General features: G+C 44.8%; 1 protein-coding gene across 2 annotated transcripts in view; it reads left to right on the top strand.

Moving 5' to 3' along the window:
• The window catches only part of URB2 (URB2 ribosome biogenesis homolog), a 290020-nt gene that overhangs the window by 85469 nt on the left and 183305 nt on the right, over nt 1-21246 (top strand). For both annotated transcript variants that reach the window (XM_069753059.1, XM_069753058.1), the window contains exon 4: nt 15236-18512. In XM_069753059.1, coding sequence (XP_069609160.1) covers nt 15236-18512 — 3277 coding nt within the window. The remainder of the gene's footprint in view (nt 1-15235; nt 18513-21246) is intronic.

Raw genomic sequence — 21246 nt, 5'->3', positions numbered from 1 at the left:
TGCATTTGGGAAAAAACGCACAGAAAAAAAGCGTCAAAAACGCGTCAAAATCACGGTAAAAACGCATGCGGATTTCTGGCAGAAATGTCCGGTTTTTGTCAGGAAAATTTCTGCAAGAAATCCTGACGTGTGCACATACCCTAAGGGTATGTGTCCACGTTCAGGATTGCATCAGGATTTGGTCAGGATTTTACGTCAGTATTTGTAAGCCAAAACCAGCAGTGGGTGATAAATGCAGAAGTTGTGCATATGTTTCTATTATACTTTTCCTCTAATTGTTCCACTCCTGGTTTTGGCTTACAAATACTGATGTAAAATCCTGACCAAATCCTGATGCAATCCTGAGCGTGGACACATACCCTAAGAGTGGCTTCATGTTTTGGGCCATCAACTTTTTCATGAAGGCTCTGGAAATAGGGGCTACGTCTCCTGTGGCGGAATCACTATCAGAGTCGGCTTCACTGAGGTCCGATTCATCTATGTTTTCAGAGGAGATCGCTTTTTTGAGAGACCGTCTAGTAGGAGTCTGAGAAACATCACTTTTTTTTTTTTTTTTAAGTATGAGTCAAGAGCACCATGAGCACCTTTTTTCTGTTCGTCTGCCATGGCTTTGTTTGTTAGTTTTTCACGTTCTTTTTGTAATTTAACCATCTTGATAGCGTCTGGTAACGTGAAGTGCTGCGATCACAACTTGGAAAAAACTTATTTACACATTGTAATGGATTTAAAACCTATGTTCAGAATGGCCACTAGGTGTCAATCTAAGATCAGAAAAGAAATATAATGTCTTATTGAGATATACTAATTTCCAATATCTCCATGTAAGAGGTTTAGTAGAGCATCAAAAACTATTTCAGTTTTCTGCTTAAGTGTACAGAGGTGTTAATGCACACGTCCTCCACAGTTTTTGCCTCGGGCCAGCAGGAGATAAACAAATGGGTGTAAGGGTACCGTCACACTATACCATTTCGATCGCTACGACGGTACGATTCGTGACGTTCCAGCGATATCGTTACGATATCGCTGTGTCTGACACGCAGCAGCGATCAGGGATCCTGCTGAGCATCGTACGTCGTAGCAGATCGTTTAGAACTTTCTTTCATCGCTGGATCTCCCGCTATCATCGCTAGATCGGTGTGTGTGACACCGATCTAGCGATGCGATCCAGCGATGCGTTCGCTTGTAACCAGGGTAAACATCGGGTAACTAAGCGCAGGACCGCGCTTAGTAACCCGATGTTTACCCTGGTTACAAGCGTAAAACTAAAAAAAAAAACAAACAGCACATACTTACATTCTGGTGTCCGTCAGGTCCCTTGCCGTCTGCTTCCCGCACTCACTGACTGCCGGCCGTAAAGTGAAAGTGAAAGCACAGCCGCTGTGCTCTGCTTTCACTTTACGGCCGGCAGTCACAGTGCGGGAAGCAGACGGCAAGGGACCTGACGGACACCAGAATGTAAGTATGTGCTGTTTTTTTTTTTTTTTAGTTTTACGCTTGTAACCAGGGTAAACATCGGGTTACTAAGCGCGGTCCTGCGCTTAGTTACCCGATGTTTACCCTGGTTACCCAGGGACCTCGGCATCGTTGGTCGCTGGAGAGCTGTCTGTGTGACAGCTCCCCAGCGACCACACTACGATTTACCTACGATCACGGCCAGGTCATATCGCTGGTCGTGATCGTAGGTAAATCGTATAGTGTGACGGTACCCTAAGGCAGCAGGATGGGTAGTGTGCTTATGGGTTGCAGCTGTGAGGTGGTCCCAACAGAAGGTGTAGCCCCCTGCACTGGAGCAACCTGTAACACCATGTACACTGTCCACAAACAGTTAAAGTAAATTCCTCGGTAGCAAGCAAGTGGGTATGGGGCAGCAGAATACAGTGTGTGATTTTATGCTACAGATGGGGAGCGATCCCTGCAGGGCACAAACCTCCTCTCCAGCCCGCAGGGGTTCCCCACGTCATGTGGTGATTTCACAATGGTGCCTGGGCCGGCGGGAAGTTCCCAGCTCCCTCTCTCCGTAGTCAGAGATGTGACCGGGCAAAAAACAGCAGGGGGAGCGGAGCGCCGCTATTGAGGATGAGCCCCTTCAGTATCGCCCCTCTGAGCGGCGGCACAGGCGACCCCGGGACCACCGCCGTCTCCCCTGATGGCCGGTCCGCTCCCTCCCCGTCCGACACCGACAGGCCCAGAAAGCAGCGGCGTCCCCCACGGTTTGCGACAGGTGGTGAGTCAGCTCCTCCGGCCGCTGGACTTCCACCGCGGCTTGGAGCAGTGTCTTCAGATGTGCCTCAGTAAGCTCCGGAGCCGCGGGCCGGAACGGCCGGTGTAATGGTACCACAAATCTCTCGGTCCCTGGGCAGGCAGAGTCTCTCGACTGTACCCCAGACAGGCGCCTGGTCAGCGCGCAGGGAGGCGTCGCAATCAGCGATGAGGGGGAGACTCACTGTTTGTCGCTGCAGGTGGAGCCTCTCGTCCTCCGTCTCTATCAGCGCCGTCCTCAGCGATGTGGCTGTAGGTGTCGGAGGCTCTTCTGTCCGAGTGCCGCGTGCCGGAGTGAGCAGTGTTGTGCTCCATAGCAGAAGAGGGCTGCAGTTCTCGGTCTCCCCCGTCGGTCAGGCAGCAAGCAGGGAGCTCCGCACCTCACCCGCCGAACCGTGCGGGGAGTTCTCTCACCACGCCAGAGATGTCAGATTTAATGTGGCGTTTTCCAAGTGGAGAAGTTTTGATCTTATGATGCATGTGTGTCAGAGATAGGAAGGCCACAGGATGAGGCCTAGTGCAGGGCCTCCGCCATGCGGTCCACAGAATCCTGGGCTATAGCTTCGATTTATGGCTTAATAAAGGCAATCTTAGTCTCTATGGATTGCGGTGTTATATAGGGTAGATATCCTTTGCACAAAATCGAGGATAAATAAGTCTTTCTAATAGATTGCTGTGGATTATAGAGTTTTCTTCCTGGAGCTCACATATACCACGTCTGGCTCCCTTGCTGTCCAAGCCACGCCCCCCCGACACTATATTTATTCTATTCATTCCATTATATACACTAAGTAGCACTTTCTGGTAGCTTATATAAAAAAGGGGGTACTTTTTTTAATCCAAACATAACATACCATTATAATACAGTTGTATTAACCTCTTAGTGACAGAGCCAATTTGGTACTTAATGACCAGGCCAATTTTTGCAATTCTGACCACTGTCACTTTATAAGGTTATAACTCTGGAACGCTTCAACGGATCCCGCTGATTCTGAGATTGTTTTTTCGAGACATATTGTACTTCATGTTAGTGGTAACATTTCTTCGATATTACTTGTGATTACTTATGAAAAAAATGGAAATATGTCGAAAATTTTTAAAATTTTGCAATTTTCAAATTTTGTATTTTTATGCCCTTAAATCAGAGAGATATGTCACAAAAAATAGTTAATAAATAACATTTCCCACATGTCTACTTTACATCAGCACAATTTTGGAAACAAAATTTTTTTTGTTAGGGAGTTATAAGGGTTAAAAGTTGACCAGCAATTTCTCATTTTTACAACACCATTTTTTTTAGGGACCACATCACATTTGAAGTCATTTTGAGGGGTCTATATGATAGAAAATAATGGTGTGACACCATTTTAAAAACTACACCCCTCAAGGTTCTCAAAACCACATTCAAGAAGTTTATTAACCCTTTACGTGCTTCACAGGAACTGAAACAATGTGGAAGGAAAAAATGAACATTTAACTTTTTTTTGCAAACATCTTGATTCAGAACCATTTTTTTTATTTTCACAAGTGTAAAAACAGAAATGTAACTATAAATTTTGTTATGCAATTTCTCCTGAATACGCCAATACCCCATATGTGGGGGTAAACCACTTTTTGGGCGCACCGCAGAACTTAGAAGTGAAGGAGCGCCGTTTGACTTTTTCAATGCAGAATTGGCTGGAATTGAGATCGGACGCCAATATCGCGTTTGGAGAGCCCCTGATGTGCCTAAACAGTGGAAACCCCCCACAAGTGACACCATTTTGGAAACTAGACCCCTTAAGGAACTTATCTAGATGTGTGGCGAGCACTTTGAACCCCCATGTGCTTCACAGAAGTTTATAACGTAGAGCCGTGAAAAAAAAAATTGCTTTTTTTCTACAAAAATTATCTTTTTGCCCACAAATTTTTATTTTCACAAGGGTAACAGGAGAAATTAGACCACTACAGTTGTTGTGCAATTTCTCCTGAGTACGTCGATACCCAATATGTGGGGGTAAACCACTGTTTGGGCGCACCGCAGAGCTTGGAAGAGAAAGAGTGCCGTTTTACTTTTTCAATGTAGAATTGGCTGGAATTGAGATTGGACGCCATGTCGCGTTTGGAGAGCCCCTGATGTGCCTAAACAGTAGATATCCCCCACAAGTGACCCCATTTTTGGAAACTAGACCCCCCATGGATCTTATCTAGATGTGTGGTGAGAACCTTGAATGCCAAAGTGCTTCACAGAAGTTTATAATGCAGAGCCGTGAAAATAAAAAATATTTTTTTTTCCACAAAAAAGATTTTTTAGCCCCCAAGTTTTAATTTTCACAAGGGTAACGAGAAATTGGACCCCAAAAGTTGTTGTCCAATTTGTCCTGAGTATGCTGGTACCCCATATGTGGGGGTAAACCACTGTTTGGGCACACGGCAGAGCTCGGAAGGAAGGAGTGCCGTTTTGGAATGCAGACTTTGATAGAATGGTCTGCGGGTATTATGTTGCGTTTGCAGAGCCCCTGATGTACCTAACAAGTAGAAACCCTCCACAAGTGACCCCATTTTGGAAACTAGACCCCCCAAGGAACTTATCTAGATGTGTGGTGAGAACTTTGAATGCCCAAGTGCTTCACAGAAGTTTAGAATGCAGAGTCGTGAAAATAAAAAATATTTTTTTTTTCCACAAAAAAGATATTGTAGCCCCCAAGTTTTTATTTTCACAAGGGTAACAAGAGAAATTGGACCCCAGAAGTTGTTGTCCAATTTATCCCGAGTACGCTGATGCCCCATATGTGGGGGTAACCCACTGTTTGGGCGCACGGCAGAGCTCAGAAGGGAGGGAGCACCATTTGACTTTTTGAGCGCAAAATTGGCTGTCGTGTTTGGAGACCCCCTGATGTACCTAAACAGTGGAAACCCCCCAATTCTAGCTCCAACCCTAACCCCAACACACCCCTAACCCTAATCCCAACCTGATCCATAATCCTAATCACTAACCCTAACCATAATCTCAACCCTTACCCCAAAACAACCCTAATGTCAACCCTAACCATAACCCTAATCAAAACCCTAAATCCAACACACCCCTAATCCTAATCTCAACCCTAACCTCAAACCTAACCCTAATCCCAATACACCCCTAATCACAACCCTAACCTTAACCCTAATCCCAAACCTAACCCTAATCCCAAGCGTAACCCTAATGCCAACCCTAACCCTAATACCAACCCTAATCCAAACCCTAACCCTAATCCCAGCTCTAACCCTAACTTTAGCCCCAACCCTAGCCCTAACTTTAGCCCCAACCCTAACCCTAGCCCTAAAGCTACTTCCACACTTGCGTCGTTTGGCATTCCGTCGCAGTCCGTCGTTTTGGACAAGAAACGGATCCTGCAAATGTGCCCGCAGGATGCGTTTTTTGCCCATAGACTTGTATTGCCGACGGATCGTGACGGATGGCCACACGTCGCGTCCGTCGTGCACTGGATCAGTTGTGTTTTGGCGGAGCGTCGGCACAAAAAAATGTTCAATGAAACGTTTTTTTTGTACGTCGCATCCGCCATTTCTGACCGCGCATGCGTGGCCGGGACTCCGCCCCCTCCTCCCCAGGACATAGATTGGGCAGCGGATGCGTTGAAAAACTACAGCTGCTGCCCACGTGCACAATGTTCACAACGTGCGTCGGTATGTCGGGCAGACGCATTGCGACGGCCCCGTACCGACGTGAGTGTGAAAGAAGCCTAACCCTAAATTTAGCCCCAACCCTAACCCTAAATTTAGCCCCAACCCTAAATTTAGCCCTAACCCTAGCCCTAGCCCTAACCCTAGCCCTAGCCCTAGCCCTAGCCCTAGCCCTAGCCCTAACCCTAGCCCTAACCCTAGCCCTAACCCTAGCCCTAACCCTAGCCCTAACCCTAGCCCTAACCCTAGCCCTAACCCTAGCCCTAACCCTACCCCTAGCCCTACCCCTAACCCTAACCCTACCCCTAACCCTAATTTTAGCCCCAACTGCTGTTCTCCTGCCGGCTGGCAGATGGAGACAGATGGCGGGCGCACTGGGCATGCGCCCGCCATGTTCTTCTGCCGGCGGCCAGGAGGAGCAGCAAGAGGATCCAGGGACACAGGTGAGTATTGTAGGGTCCCCGAATCCCCCTATTTCTCTGTCCTCTGATGTGCGATCACATCAGAGGACAGAGAATTAAACTTTACTTTTTTTTTTTTTTTTTTTTGCGGTCGCCGGTAAACAGTTAATTACCGGCGATCGCAAAACAGGGGTCGGTTAAAACCGACCCCGATCATGCTCTTTGCGGTCTCGGTTACCCCCGGCAGCCGAGACCCCAAAGATTCTCCCGGTGCCGGCCGGCGGGCGCACTGCGCATGCGCCCGCCATTTTGAAGATGGCGGCGCCCACCGGGAGACACGAGGAGCATCGGGGGAGCTAGGTGAGTATTGGGGGGCCACGTGGGACCCCTTTTCTCTGTCCTCCGATGTGCGATCACATCGGAGGACATAGAAATTAAAAAGAGATCGCTTTTTTTTTTTTTTTTTTTTGCGATCGCCGGTAAACGGTTAATTACCGGCGATCGCAAATGCGGGGTGGGTTAAAAACCCCCCGAATCATGTTCTCTGGGGTCTCGGCTACCCCCGGCAGCTGAGACCCCAGAGAAAATCGGCCTCTGGGGGGCGCTATGTACTTTTTCCACAGCGCCGTTAATTAACGGCGCTGTGGTTTAAGTACCCTTAGCGGCCGCCGTTAAAAGGCGTATCGTCGGTCGCTAAGGGGTTAAATACCCCTATTTTTCTTCATCATAGTTCGACCCTACATAACCTCCGACTTGATCTACCTCAGTACAAAGCGACTTGAACATTTTCCCCACCTAAAAGGTAAAACAACATTGTTAGTGGTCATCCAATGTATTGTTTTATAGCGCGGGGTATACATTCTTATTTCGTTAATGCTCATGGAATAGTTTAACAGGCTTGCCGTCGCTAGCTAACGTGGAGGTCGCCAGGATGACCAAGGGTTGCCATGGCTATATTCGGCGCCCTGCGAAGTTATCACGAGGGTCCAATCGAAAGGGAGGATGAGCCTCCTCCCTTTCCCAGTCTTCTAAATGCTGCAATCAATATCGATCACTGCATTTAGGGAGTTAAAATGCCTGGGGTGGTGAGGGCAATGCTCCTGGCAGTGACAGCCAGGTATCTGCTTTTGTATCTCTTGGCTCTTGTAATGTTTAGCCGTTCCACAGTAAAACACTGGCTGCAAAAGCAGTCTTTTTGTTAGCTTATGACCCTGCATTGAAGATGCTGTGAAATCCACGCAGACAAACCTTAAAGGGGTTGTTCGGTCAAAACCGATAAGTTTAGAGTCACTCTTTATGACTGCAGACTTATGAGTCCTCACAGTGCACGCACTGTGCGCTGCAGGGATTCGCCGGTTTGAGACACGGGACCAGAGGGTATGAGTTATGCATACCTCTGGCCAGTACACTTTAATTGAGCCAAGGCTGCATCATGTCTAGTGTGACATGGCCGGCCAGTGTGCCTGTCTGACTAGAGGCCGTACCCACCGTGACTTCAGACTTTTCAGTTTTACTGGACAACCCCTCTAAGGGTAAGTGCACACAGAGGAAAAAAACAGCTTCATGTAGAAAGATAGAATAGATTGATAGAATAGAATAGATATATTACCTGTGGTAACCTCTTCTCTGCCATTTTCTACGGTGCAGAGGTTACCTCAGGTCAGGCTGTGAGGGAGCACAGGCTCAGTGATGTGACCGCTAGTTACTGAGCCTGCGCCCGCGGTGTCTCATTCATTCCCCAGTAGCTTACAGCCAGGAGCTGTCGCATTAGCAGCGCTGCCGATTGTAAGCTTTATCTCCCCCAGTTACTGCATGGGACACTCATTATATTGGACTGCGATGGATCAGGGAGTATACTTCTGTTTTATTTTTCTTTTAGATTATCAATGGCTTCACTTGGAATGGCAGAACAATAAAAAGATGACAAAAATGAGTGGTGTTTTATTTCATTAGAATACTTTTTTCTTCAGGTGTGTGTTTATTTAACCCTTTAATTACTAAAGGTTTAGTAATGGATATGTGTCTTATTGACGCCTCTCCATTACTAAGCTGGGCTTAATGTCACCTTTCAATAGGAAGGTGACATTAACACCTCATTACCCCACTTCCCACAGCTACAGTGTTATGGAAATTTGGTTTGGATAAATCTATCACTGTGTGTGCTGTGGCTGTTCCCAATAAGACTGAGTATTTTGAGCGCTCATCAAGAATGAGACTGTACACCATGGTGACAGAATAACATTCCACCAATACTGACGGATTATTTTAGATACATGGTTTATAGGTGCATATAGAAAAGGGGTGGTTAGTTAACATACAGTTAAGTTGCTGTGTTATTGGTTGTGTGAATACATGAAAGATTCTTGTTAAGGCATAACAACAAGCTGATTTAGCACTTCATAAGTAGCTGTCGTCTTTTTCCTGCTATATAGCAAAAATCTAGACAACATCTAAGACATCTGGTGTTGGTTCCTGTTTTGGTGTCTGGAAATGCCAAGGAACTGTCTGGTCTGAGCTGGTCTGGCTGATGGGGTCAAGTTAAGCAACTGATTATAGTTTATATATTAGCTGTGTGTTTATAGGAGTTTATATGCAAGTGAGATCTATATGAAATATATATATTTCTCTAGTCACCTTCCACGACAGTCACCTTGGAGGATGTCTCCCCGCCCTAATGGGGGACAGGAGCTCAAAGAGGTTAAATAACCCTCCCCTTCCTGCTATCTCCAGTGTTTTTCCTTTCCCCCAGTGGGGCATGAAGAGGTCCTGCAGGTGCTGTCGTGGCCGGTGAATGGAGCACCTGGATTTTCTTACCGCCGGGCAGCCGAGGTCAGGCGGTGATCCTCTCCTCCATGTGCTGCGCCCCGTCTCCATCCTTGCGGTGGACTCGGGTCCTCCTTCCCGCCCCTCCCGTGCCTCTGTCAGGGGCAAAGCGGGGCGGTGACATGCTGCCGGGGTCCTTGCTGAGCTCCCCGGCGTCCTCCCTCTCCAGCGTTTGTGTGGAGTTCCGGGTTCGCGCGTGCCGGATGTGACGTCATCGCACTGGCGTTCCATGAGGTCGGTGGCCACCGGGGGAATTGTCGACAGGATAGGGTCGTTTCAAGCCTCCCTATGGACCGAAGGGGGAGGAGCACATGATATCGCTGGGGACCTTGATACCTTCATATCCTGGTCTGGGCCTCCATGTAAGACGCTGTCCCCCTGTCTCTCTGTGACTGTATACAGCTTGACCATGGACGGCGACAAAACCTCTGCTTCATCTGCAGATCCCAGCGTTCACCCTCCTGCTGTGAGTAGTTGGGCTGGTCCCTTTACTGTTCAGGCATGTTTGAATGGGTTACTTAATATACCTCTCTCTTCTAGGGAGAAAAGGTCTCTGCCCCAAAGAGTAAACCTAGCCGCAAGTATAGTGTTTGTGGCTCCCGGCTACCCTCCGCCTATAAGAAGACCCTGTGAACCCTGCGCGGATGACATATTACGTGCTGAACAGCCCTCCCTCCTGGACAGCATTAAAAGCCTGATTAAACAGGAGGTATAATCCTCCATGGCGGCCTTCTCTCAACCTCAAGTGTCGCATCCCCCCACCCTAAAAAGAGGAAGATGGCCCCAGTTTATACTGATTCTGACTCAGGTGAGGTCCATTCCTCTGAGTCAGACGATAATTGGGAGAATGAGGGCTCCACATCCACCCCTAAAGCGGATGGGAAAAAAATATTACTATTCCTCTGAAGATATGGATGAGCTGGTCTCCATAGTAAGAAGCACCATGGGGGTTGAGGAAGCGGAGGAAATATATTCCGTACAGAATGTAATGTTTGGGGGCCTGAAACCCAAGCCTAAAAAAGGGTTCCCTATACATGAAAATGTTCAAAATCTCATTTTCCAAGAGCGGGCTTCCCCAGAGAAGGGCCTTAGTGTCCCTTCAGATTTTAAAATCCAGTTTCCCTTAGAGGGTGATAATTCTATTTGGGAGGTTCCCAAAGTGGACGTTCAGGTCTCCAAAGTCACCAAAAAGACGTCCCTCCAATTTGAGGACTCTTCTCAATTAAAAGATCCAATGGATCGAAAGCTAGAGAGCCACCTAAAGAAGTCCTGGGAGTCCCCTATGAATCTTCTTAAGGCAAATATTGCTTCTACTTGCGTCGCCAGGGCCCTGGTCCTCTGGCTTCGCAAATTAGAGGAACATCTCTCCCCGGGTACTTCCAGAGAGGAAATGCTGGACTCCCTTCCCCTTCTTCAAAAGACTTCGGGATTCTTAGTTGATGCTTTTCAGGAGAGTCCGTTCGTGTGGCCGAACGGTCCCTTGTTCTCTCGAACTCAGCCAGGAGAGCTCTTTGGCTGAAATCTTGGGGAGGCGACATTACCTCTAAGACCAAACTCTGCGCCATCCCCTTTCAGGGTCACCATGTGTAAGGGCCAATACTGGATGATATCCTGGATAAGGCCTCTGATAGAAAGAAATCGCTTCCTGAACAAAAGGTTACTAGAAAGCGTTTTTTTTGTCCCCCTCGTGACCAGTCCTCCCAAAAAGACTTTAGGGGAAAAGGTAAAACGGGTCGTTGGAGCTACTCGAAAGGGGGTAGAGGCAGGAATATCCTCGTGCCTCAACAGCAACAGACTCAGGACAAACAGTGACTCTTTGGTCAGGGGCCGGCTCTCACGGTTTCTCACCCAATGGCAGTCCATATCCACAAACCAGTGGATCCTCCACACGTTACAATTCGGGCAGAAATTGGAATTCGAGAGCCCCCCCCATTGCCTGAGAATTACCCCGGAACAACCCCCAGACCTCCTCGACTCCTTTCTCCTTCAAACCCAGGAACTCTTTCTAGAAAAAGTGATCTCCCATGTACCTCAGCAGGACTTAGGCAGAGGTCATTACTCTCGCCTATTCCTCATAAGGAAACCCTTCAGGAGATGCAGACTGATCATAAATTTAAAACCCTTGAACAAGGTTATCAAGTATCGGAGGTTCAAGATGTAGTCAGTCAAGACTGCAATCCCGCTTATTGGGCAAGACTGGGTGATGGCAAAGATAGACCTAAGGGACGCCTATTATCACGTTCCAATCCATCTGGATCACAGGAAGTTCCTCAGGTTCGCAATCTCCCACAACTGCAAGATCACTCACTACCAGTTCAATGTCCTTCCCTTCGGAGTATCCTCGGCCCCGAGGGTATTCTCGAAAATCATGAGAGAAGCAGTCATCTTCCTCCGTCATCAGGGAATCTGCCTGGTCCCTTACCTAGATGATCTTCTTATCATGGCTCCTTCAACATCTCAGCTGAATCAAGATGTATCAAAACTCTAGATATTCTCGAGTCCCTGGGCTGGATCCCGAATCTCGTAAAGTCGGACCTACAGCCTTCCACGAGAAAGAAATTCCTGGGGATTCTCTTAGACTCAGAGAAAAGGATGTCCTTCCTTCCCGAAGATCGTCAGTGCGACCTTTGCCAAAGAATCTCCAGATACAAGCAACAAAGATCCCCAACCCTGAGGGAGTCCATGTCCATTCTAGGATCCCTAACTTCGTGCATTCAGGCGGTATCCTTGGCCCAGGCACACACACGGACCCTCCAGACTCACGTTCTCCTACATTCTCTACCTTTGGGGAGAGGTAAGCTGGGATCAGCTCCCTCTGAAAGTGCTTCACACAGATGCCAGCCGAAGAGGTTGGGGTGCCGTGGTGGAACAAACATATTTTCAGGGACTATGGCCCTCAGACATAAGTTCCAGATCCTCCAACCTGAGGGAATTAAAGGCAGTAGAGGAAGCGCTGGTAGCTGCCTCATCTCTAGTCCAAGGCCATCATATTCGTGTCTACTCTGACAACATGACGACTATGGCTTATCTTCGTCATCAAGGGGGCTCGAAATATACCAGTCTGAAGCTAGTGGCAGCACGGATATTTCTCTGGGCGGAGAAAAACCTCCTTTCAATCTCCGCGGTACATCTGAAGGGTTCAGACAACACCAAAGCGGACTTCCTTAGCAGGAAAGACGTACATCCTGGAGAATGGAGCATGAACCAGGGGGTTTCCCTAACCTTAACCTCGAGATGGGGAACCGCGGTGGTTGACTTGTTTATGAATGCCCAAAACACAAAGTCAAAAACATTTTTCTCCCTCAGCCCCGTGCAGGGGGCTCTGGGAATGGATGCTCTCATTCATCCATGGACCTTCAACTTTGCTTACGCCTTCCCACCAATTCCGATGTTGTCAAAGACGCTGCAGAAAATCCGGTCAGAGTCGCAACAATCCTGATTGCCCCAATGTAGCCAGGGCGGAGCTGGCACAGCACCTTGAGGGGAATGACCGAGGAAGGTCCCATTCTTCTTCCTCAAAGATCCGATCTCCTCTTCCAAGGTCCCCTCCTTTATCCGGATCTCAAAAAGTTGAATCTAGCTGCCTGCCTACTGAGACCAACATTCTAAAAGCCAGAGGTCTCTCTGATAGGGTTATCCAAACTCTCCAAAAGAGTAGGAAACCGGTGACTAATGCCATCTATAACAAAGTATGGAAGAAGTTCTCTTCCTGCTTTATTCTCAGTGTCCCTGATCCCTTCCACCCCAACATTTCTCAAATCTTAGGCTTCCTCCAGAAGGGTTTAGATCTTGGTCTCTCACCGAGTACTCTAAAAGTCCAGGTATCGGCTCTTAGTTCCTTTTTTGACCAGGATCTAGCTGGCCATCGCTGGATCAAAAGATTCATAACTTCAGCAAGTGGACTACGTCCTAGTCTCCCTAGTCGGGTCCCTCCCCGGGACCTAAATTTAGTACTCAATAGTTTAACTCAATCACCTTTTGAGCCCTTGTCTTCTCTACCCCTTAAAATCCTAACACTTAAAACGGTGTTCCTAGTCGCAGTTACCACAGCTAGGCGTGTAGGAGAGTTGCAAGCCTTGTCAATTCAAGAACCCTTCCTATCCATAAACTCTGATAGCATAATCCTACGACTAGACCCCACCTTTATGCCCAAAGTCATTTCAGATTTTCATAGGGGTCAGGATGTGGTTTTGCCCTCATTTTGTTCAAACCCTTCCAACGAGAAGGAGGAAAACTTCCATACCCTGGATGTCCGCAGTGTAGTTCTCCATTACCTGGAGCAGTCCAAGACTTGGAGGGTCAACCAGAATCTATTTATCCAGTTCTCAGGACAGAATAAAGTTAAAAAAGCAGCTAATAGCACGATTGCAAGCTGGATAAAACAAGCCATCTGCCTTGCATATTCGGCAAAATATCTCCCTCCAACGATCTCGCTGAAGGCCCATTCTACCCGGTCGGTTTCCACATCATGGGCAGCAAGAGGAAACACCTCATCAGAACAGATATGCAGAGCCGCCACATGGTCTTCTGTTCATACCTTCACCAGACATTACTGGCTAAATTTCGACAGGGATCTGACCTTCAGTAGATGTGTTCTAACGGCCGTGGTCCTTCCCTAAAGAAATTAACGCTGGTATATCCCCTAGGTGACTGTCGTGGAAGGTGACAAGAGAAAATAGAATTAGACTAACCGGTAATTCGGTTTCTAGGAACCTTCCACGACAGCACTAATTTCCCTCCCTATCTGATATTTCACTGGATGATTCCTACACTTTAGTGGTAACTATACGCGCTACTATGGCCAGAAAAAACACTGGCGATAGCAGGAAGGGGAGGGTTATTTAACCTCTTTGTGTTCCTGTCCCCCATTAGGGCGGGAAGACATCCTCCAAGATGACTGTCATCGAAGGTTCCTAGAAACCGAATTACCGGTAAGTCTAATTCTATTTTCCATCACAACAGCGCGAGAATTGGCGCATCTAATAGATGCGCCTTTTCTGGGCAGCTGTGGGATGCTATTTTTAGGCGGGGGGGGGCTATCAATGACCCCTTACCAGCCTGAGAATAGCAGCCCCCAGGTGTGAGCTTTAGCAAGGCTGCTTGTTGCAGCCCCCAGCTGTGAGTTCTGTCTGAAAGTGTGGGAACCGCGGCTCTGACCGGCGGGGATGATTTCCCTGGTGATCAGAAGCGGTGTTTTCCGCACTGTTATGCATGACAGCGTGTCAGACAGTGTAATGTAATAGGGTTCGGGTCCCCTTTGCTGGATGACAGGCTGCATGGATGCATCATGCAGCCTGCCATCTAGATGTAGCGGAGCCGAGTGTGAGGTCACATCCGGCTGTCCTTGACTTTTCTGCAGCATATACACTGGAAGAATTTGCAGCGTTTTTTTACTATCCATTCGAGTCAATGGGTGGAAAACGCTGAAAAATTGCTTGAAAAATGCTGAAATGACATGCTCTATGTCCAAAAAACGCAGCAAAGCACAAAATACTGAATCCACAAAAACCAATGTCTCCACGAGATTTCTGAAATCTCATAGGCTTTGCTAGTACTGTAAAAAGCAGCTGAAAATTAGCATAAAAAGCAGCAAAAACGCCCTGTGTGAACTTACCCTTACTGTCACTTGTGATAGAAATGGTACAACATACACTAGTCACAATCCCGGGTCTTGTTTTCTGTGTACAGGAAGATACGATTTAAACTAAAAGGGGTAATCTAAGCACTTTTGTAATTAGCTTTATTATAAAATGCCCTACACATCCCCTATCTCTCTAATCCCTAAATGGACATAAAGCAGTGGATAATATAAAAAAAAAAAAAGCAGTAACACAGTAAGTAAAAAGTCAGAGAATGAGAATTAGATGGCTGGTTTAAGATATTTATAGATCTGACCTTGTATGATGAAAAATGAGGCATGTGAATGACGAGACATAGTGACTACATAGACGAATAGAAGGGCCTGTAGGGGAAGGCATAGAGCTATCCCCTGCAACCTGTGACTGAGGTATAAGTCACTATTTTGGCATAGATGTTTACCTTTAAGCCTTCTTTGCTTGAAACATGCATCTAATAACCATTTTTTTTTTCAGGTGATGAATGATAATTTTTCAATTACGCCTCCGCAATCAAGTCTGTCAATTAGCGTTGGAACAGTGTTGAGCTGCTGTCACAGTGTTCTCACTACTCCTTGTTTTGGAATGGTCTACAGAGCCAAATGTGAGCTGATGGTAGAACTGTTAAGTAGGCTGTGTTTACTGGCTTGTCACTGCTTGACCTCTGAGCATGGCATCTCAAAGCAAGTTTTGGATGTTCTTAATTTATCGCTTAAGCAGTATACCCTTCTACAAAGACAACAAGCTAACAACAACAGACTTTTCATGCAAGTGCTCACACAACTATTTGAACCATGTTTGCGTTTACGGAATGCCTTATCCAGCCATGTGTTTGACAAGGATAGTAGCAATGGAATCCACCAGCTCATTAAAGATATTGAGGGTAACATTGAAGTGATTCTTCAGGCTGGCCTTTTCCAGGCTGAACTTCTCATAATTTACAAAGAGCAATTACTTTCTGATGTGGGGAAATTGGATAAGATAGAAGGATCATTCAAAGATTGTTTTACTCCAGTTTGTTCTATGTTGACAAAACTAGAGAAAATTGAATTTTGTGAGGAAGATATCCAGCTGTCTTTTTTAGCAAATTCTGTTCCCTTTCTTTATAAATTGTTTTTAGACTCTTATTGCCGTGATGGAAATGAAACACTTTGCTTCCAGATGCTTGTCAGATTGTTAGAATGTCTTTGTGGACCTTTTCAAGTAAAGGATGATCACCTAAATATCTTGATTCCAGTATGGCCGAAAGCTGGTATGACTGGACTGGACAGCATGCTGAATCTTGCAGTTAGTCATAATATATATAATATTGCAGAGGATAACATAAGAGGGAAGGGTAATCAGTACAAGTTCTACCGAAATTTAACACAAATGCTTGTGCGCAATCCATGCATACCTTCACTACCTTGGTTCAAGTGCTTGAAAACTTTGAACACATTAAATCATCTTATTGTAGAACCAGACCTTGCTGACATATTGCATGCCTGCTTTGATGCTGATATTTCTGATATGCGCATCAGAAAAGCACAGGAAACCTTAGTGGTTAGCCTTCTGCAGACATATACAAAACTTCGACAGTTTCCAAAATTATTTCAGAAAATACTTTCGGTCATAGGTCAGCCGCAAAAAATGAAACAGCCTTTTTTTTTGTCAGGATTGACCAAAAAACTCACAGAATTTCTTGTTCAAATTCCACCTAATCAAATGTTGGATATGTGGGCTATGATTTTGGAAAACTATCAACTAGCCCATATTGAAGAAGACCCAAATCTCAGCCTAAAGCTGGAATACTTGAGTTCACTTTTGCATTGTTTGATGATGAACATGAAAAGCTTAGATGGAAATACTCCATTGGCAGTTATCTACCGTCTTCAGCAAGTCATGAAGCAAATTGCTAATGGGCTGATATTGCCTTCCCTAACCATTGTGAAAAATCAAGATTTGGAGGCTAGTGATTCATGCTGGCTTCAAAAGCTTTGTGAAGTTGTCCTTATGCTTGTCTATACATGGATAGAAGTAAATACTGTGACCGCATTGAATTGCGACAAATATGTCTCACAAATGTGCGAACTGGCTCTTCCATTAGATTCACCTTTGGAGTGTTGGGATTTTTCTATATTCTTTGAAGATAGAGAATGTTGGCAAAAAGTTCATACTGTTTGTAGACAATCAAATGTACCCGCTATGTTCTACTTTGGACTTCTTTCTATTCACAAAATGAAGATACTTCTTACGCGCATTCATATGCCATCTGAATCTGACAGACTCACTTTGCAAGCATCTGCATCATTTTTTGTGAACTCTAGTAGCAATCTTTTGGAACACAAAGATCAAAAACCTTACCGCGGCAATATGAATGCAGCCAGTGTACATTGCCTTCCGATTGCTCAGTGGCACTTTATTGTTTCAAATATTACACTTCTCCTTCCGTACATTTCCCTTGGAGATATGAACCATATTGCTGACTTTCTATTGGTAACTCAACTGCCTGGTAATGGCCCAAGCAAGCTAGTTGACAATGATGTGACAGTTGACTTAAAAGCAATTTCAAAAGGTTTACTCCAAAGTGATTCTTTTTCGGAAATGTGCATTTTGCAGTGCATCTTCATAACCAGAATCATTAATAAGTGTGCTACACTGGTGATGGAGAAAACCGTATTACATGAAATTTTACTTCTTCTTTCTTTAAAGAATTCAGATTGGCACGAGAATGTTATTTCTGTGTATAACAAAGGGGCCACAATTGGAACGTCAAGAGTTATTGACAGCTGTGATGATTCAGTGTTTGTGACCAACATGAAGAATGTTCTGGAACTTGTTTCCTCAGTAGTAGAAGACATGGATGAATTTGTTAATTTCACTGATGGAGAAATGAACTTGCTAATGGATCTGGCAGAATTAATTTGTGAGTTAAATCCTGACAGCCTGCTGCCATCAGACCTGTGTCGATGCTTTTTCTTCTTATTATTATTGGCTAATGTAAGTTCTTTAAGGAGCCTTCATGTTGCAAGTGTTTGCTACAGAAGTTTAACATGTCTGCTTAGTAGTACTCATGCAAATTCTTTATTTAAAATTGCTTATGCTAGTGACTTTCTGAATATTGTTCTAACGTGCTTCCGGTCAGCAAATTGGGACGTTACTGAAGGCAATGAACAGTACTGGCTAAAATTTCTTCACATTATCAATTTATTTTTTGACACATTTTTTTCTCTTGTGATAAAACGAAAACAAAGTGTTCTTATTAATCTAGAAAAAAGTGCAACCTTTGTCCTTAATGCTATTTCCAACACTGAAAGAACATTTTGGAATACCTGCAAAGGTCAGTTACATATTGTGATACTGAAAAACTTATGTCATCATTTAGCAACTACAATCAAGGTGCATAATGAGAATCTGGGAAATGCAGAATGTTTAAATGGCCTGTTGCATCAAACTGTTGTCAAACTAAAGTCCGTAATTCAGCAATGCTTAGATATCACTGCCTCCAGTCCATTTTTACCCACCATCCTAGTAACATCTACTACTACTCTTCTTGAAGCAGAACTTTGTGCTGAAGGAAACATACATAACACTGAACTCTACAAAACCTTCTACTCCCAGATTTTGAGGGACCTTTGTTTTGCAAAGGAGCAAAATGCTTTTTTGAAGTCATCATTGCATTATTTGACTGTATACATTGGAGTTAAAACCGTTTATCCTACACAGCAAGGGTTGCCCGCCTCTGTATTCACTACTGTGGGAGATCTCCTAGCTAGTAAGTATTGAATATGTGTATTTTGTATGTTATTTTATTTTCTCAATTGTAAGACTTCCCTAGTTAGACATATAACTCATTGTTTTCTTTGCCTTTCCTCCATTGAAGAGGAATGAAATGCTTGGTATTTTCCATAACTATCATTTTATTCTAATACTATTACTGTGGCCACATTGTTTCTGAATAATTTTTTTAAATCTTTGAAAAGACAGCACACATCCACATAATCCATAAACGTTTCCTTTTGTTTCAGCCACTATATTGGTTAGCTAATCATGGTGGTTCTTCAACTTCAAATTGGCAAGGTTTTTTTGTCATTGGAGAAATCTATTTTTACATTAACAATGTTTTATATTAACAATTATTTTTAAAACAAAATGAAATGTAGTGTATTAACATTTATCTATTTTTTTTTTCTTTAGTCACTGAGCACTGCCAGTTTTATTTGCTTGTTTGTAACACCATAACTCTTGCACACCACAAATACTCAGCCCCAGGCCATAGGTGACTATATCTCCTATACTGTGGCTGCCTCAGTTGTTAAATGGACCTGCCCCTGAGCTGTGCAGTTCACAAATGAGGGGAGCAAGGTTCAATTTTGTTTGAGCTGTACTTTGAGCTACAAAAATCCCCTGTTCACTGTTCACACGAGTGGTAATGGGGTCAGGGGCAGCAGCTAATAATACTACTACTTTACTCCCTGACAGAAGTTCTGTCACTTATCCATTTTATGTAAATAAAAGCTTATAACCTGACGTTAAATTCATCCATTGGTAGTATAAATTATTCTTTTGAAAGCTGAAACCCTCCGAAATGTGGTTTAGGTTAAGAAAATAAATTGGCATCAATGCAGAAATATTGATCTGTTAATGGACACAGAATAGTCAGATTTTGGCAAGACAAAAGTTTTGTTGCCTTGTCATATAATGTACCCAATCCTAGTTTACATGCTCACCTGTGCTCACTAAATGATCTGTTAATTAGCGTGTGTGTGTATAAAATGAAACCCAGCACCCCAGACCTTCACTTGAACTGCAACATTAGCTCTGACAACATGTCAAAAATCCACCCTGCGACCAAAGCCTGGATTATCAAGAGGCTGAAGACCAGATCCACTACAGAGGTGGCTGGCACCATTAATGTGTCTCAGCGTCAAGTACAAAGAATAAAAAAAAGATTTGAAGAGACTGGAGATGTTTGACAAGCCCAGGTCCAGCAGACCACGCAAGACAACTGCTCAGGAGGAACGTCTGTTGGTTAGAAAATCCAAAGCAAACCCCTCTTCCACTGCAGCAGAGCTCCAACAGGCCTGGTGACCTCAAGTCCCTGTGTCAACTAGACTCTGTCTCACAGTGGCCTCCATGGTCGAATCAGTGCCCAGAAGCCAGCACTAAACAAAAGGCAAATAAAAAACCATGTGGGATTTGCAAAATCCCACAGCCTGGTAAACAAATGGATGCTGAAAAAGTGGATGAATGTGGATTTCTCTGATGATTCTTCAGTAGAATTACCCCGCAGCCGCCGCAAATTTTCAGGAGACCTACTGGCGCCCGTATGGATCCAAAATACACCCAGAAAACAGATAAATTTGGTGATGGAAAGATCATAGTCTGAGGGTGTGCGAAACATTTGCAAGGTGGAAGGCAATATCAATAGCCCAAAATATCAAGAAGTGTTAGCTACCTCTGGTATACCAAATCATAAAAGGGGTCAAATTCTGCAGCAGGATGGTGCTCCATCTCATACATCCATCTCTACAACAAAGTTCCTCCAGGCAAAAAAGATCAAGGTGCTCAAGGATTGGCCAGCCCAGTCACCAGACATGAACATCATTGAGCATGTTTGGGGTAGGATGAAAGCGGAAACTTGGAAGACAAAACCAAAGAATGTAGATGAACTCTGGGAGGCATGTAAGACTGCATTCTTTGTTATGCTTGATGACTTAATTAATAAATTGTATGAAGCATTGTTGAACCGCATGGATTCAGTCCTTCAATATGACTCTAATAGCACCACAACTTCATTCACCAATGTTATGCAACATATATTTGTATTTTAAGTTAATTATTTGTTTGAATATCACATTACTTTCTGTGGGTGACAAAACTTTTGTCTTGCCAAAATCTGACCATTCTGTGTCCATTAACTGATCAATATTTCTTCACTCATGCCAATTTTTTTTTCCTTATCTAAACCACATTTCGGAGGGTTTCAGCTCTCAAAAGAATAATTTATACAATCAATGGATGAATTTAACATCAGGTTATAAGCTTTTATTTACATAACATGGATAAGTGACACAACTTCTGTCAGGGAGTGTAATGTGTGGCTATCAAGCTGTTGTAGTAGTCTTGCGCTGAGTGGTGGTGACTACTTCCAGTAGCGAGAACAGTAGCCTGGTAATTACTATAATACCAAGCTCCCCAACCATTGCTCACTACAGCTGTTGTGCAGCAGAGTTCAGAGCACAGCAGAGAAATCATCATGCTGTGCTCTGAACACTGACTTGTCTCTTTTCAGTCTGTATTAAGCCTCAATCAGTCTGTAATAGGGATGTCTGTATGAGGTTTTAGTGCTGAACAGATGTCTGATGCGCTTTGCAGATGTAGCAATAAAGCCTCATTCAGACATGCCTGCAGACATCTGAATGAGGCTTTACATTGAGCAGAGTGATGTATGTAATCCTATCATGCGTAATACTGTCCGCTGAACTGTGTATCTAACGCTGGTTTCA

The sequence above is a fragment of the Ranitomeya imitator genome, chromosome 2, assembly GCF_032444005.1.
Source record: "Ranitomeya imitator isolate aRanImi1 chromosome 2, aRanImi1.pri, whole genome shotgun sequence".
Taxonomy (NCBI): Eukaryota; Metazoa; Chordata; class Amphibia; order Anura; family Dendrobatidae; genus Ranitomeya; species Ranitomeya imitator.
Note: the sequence above shows the minus strand (reverse complement) of the source record. Positions and strands in the feature narration are given on the sequence as shown.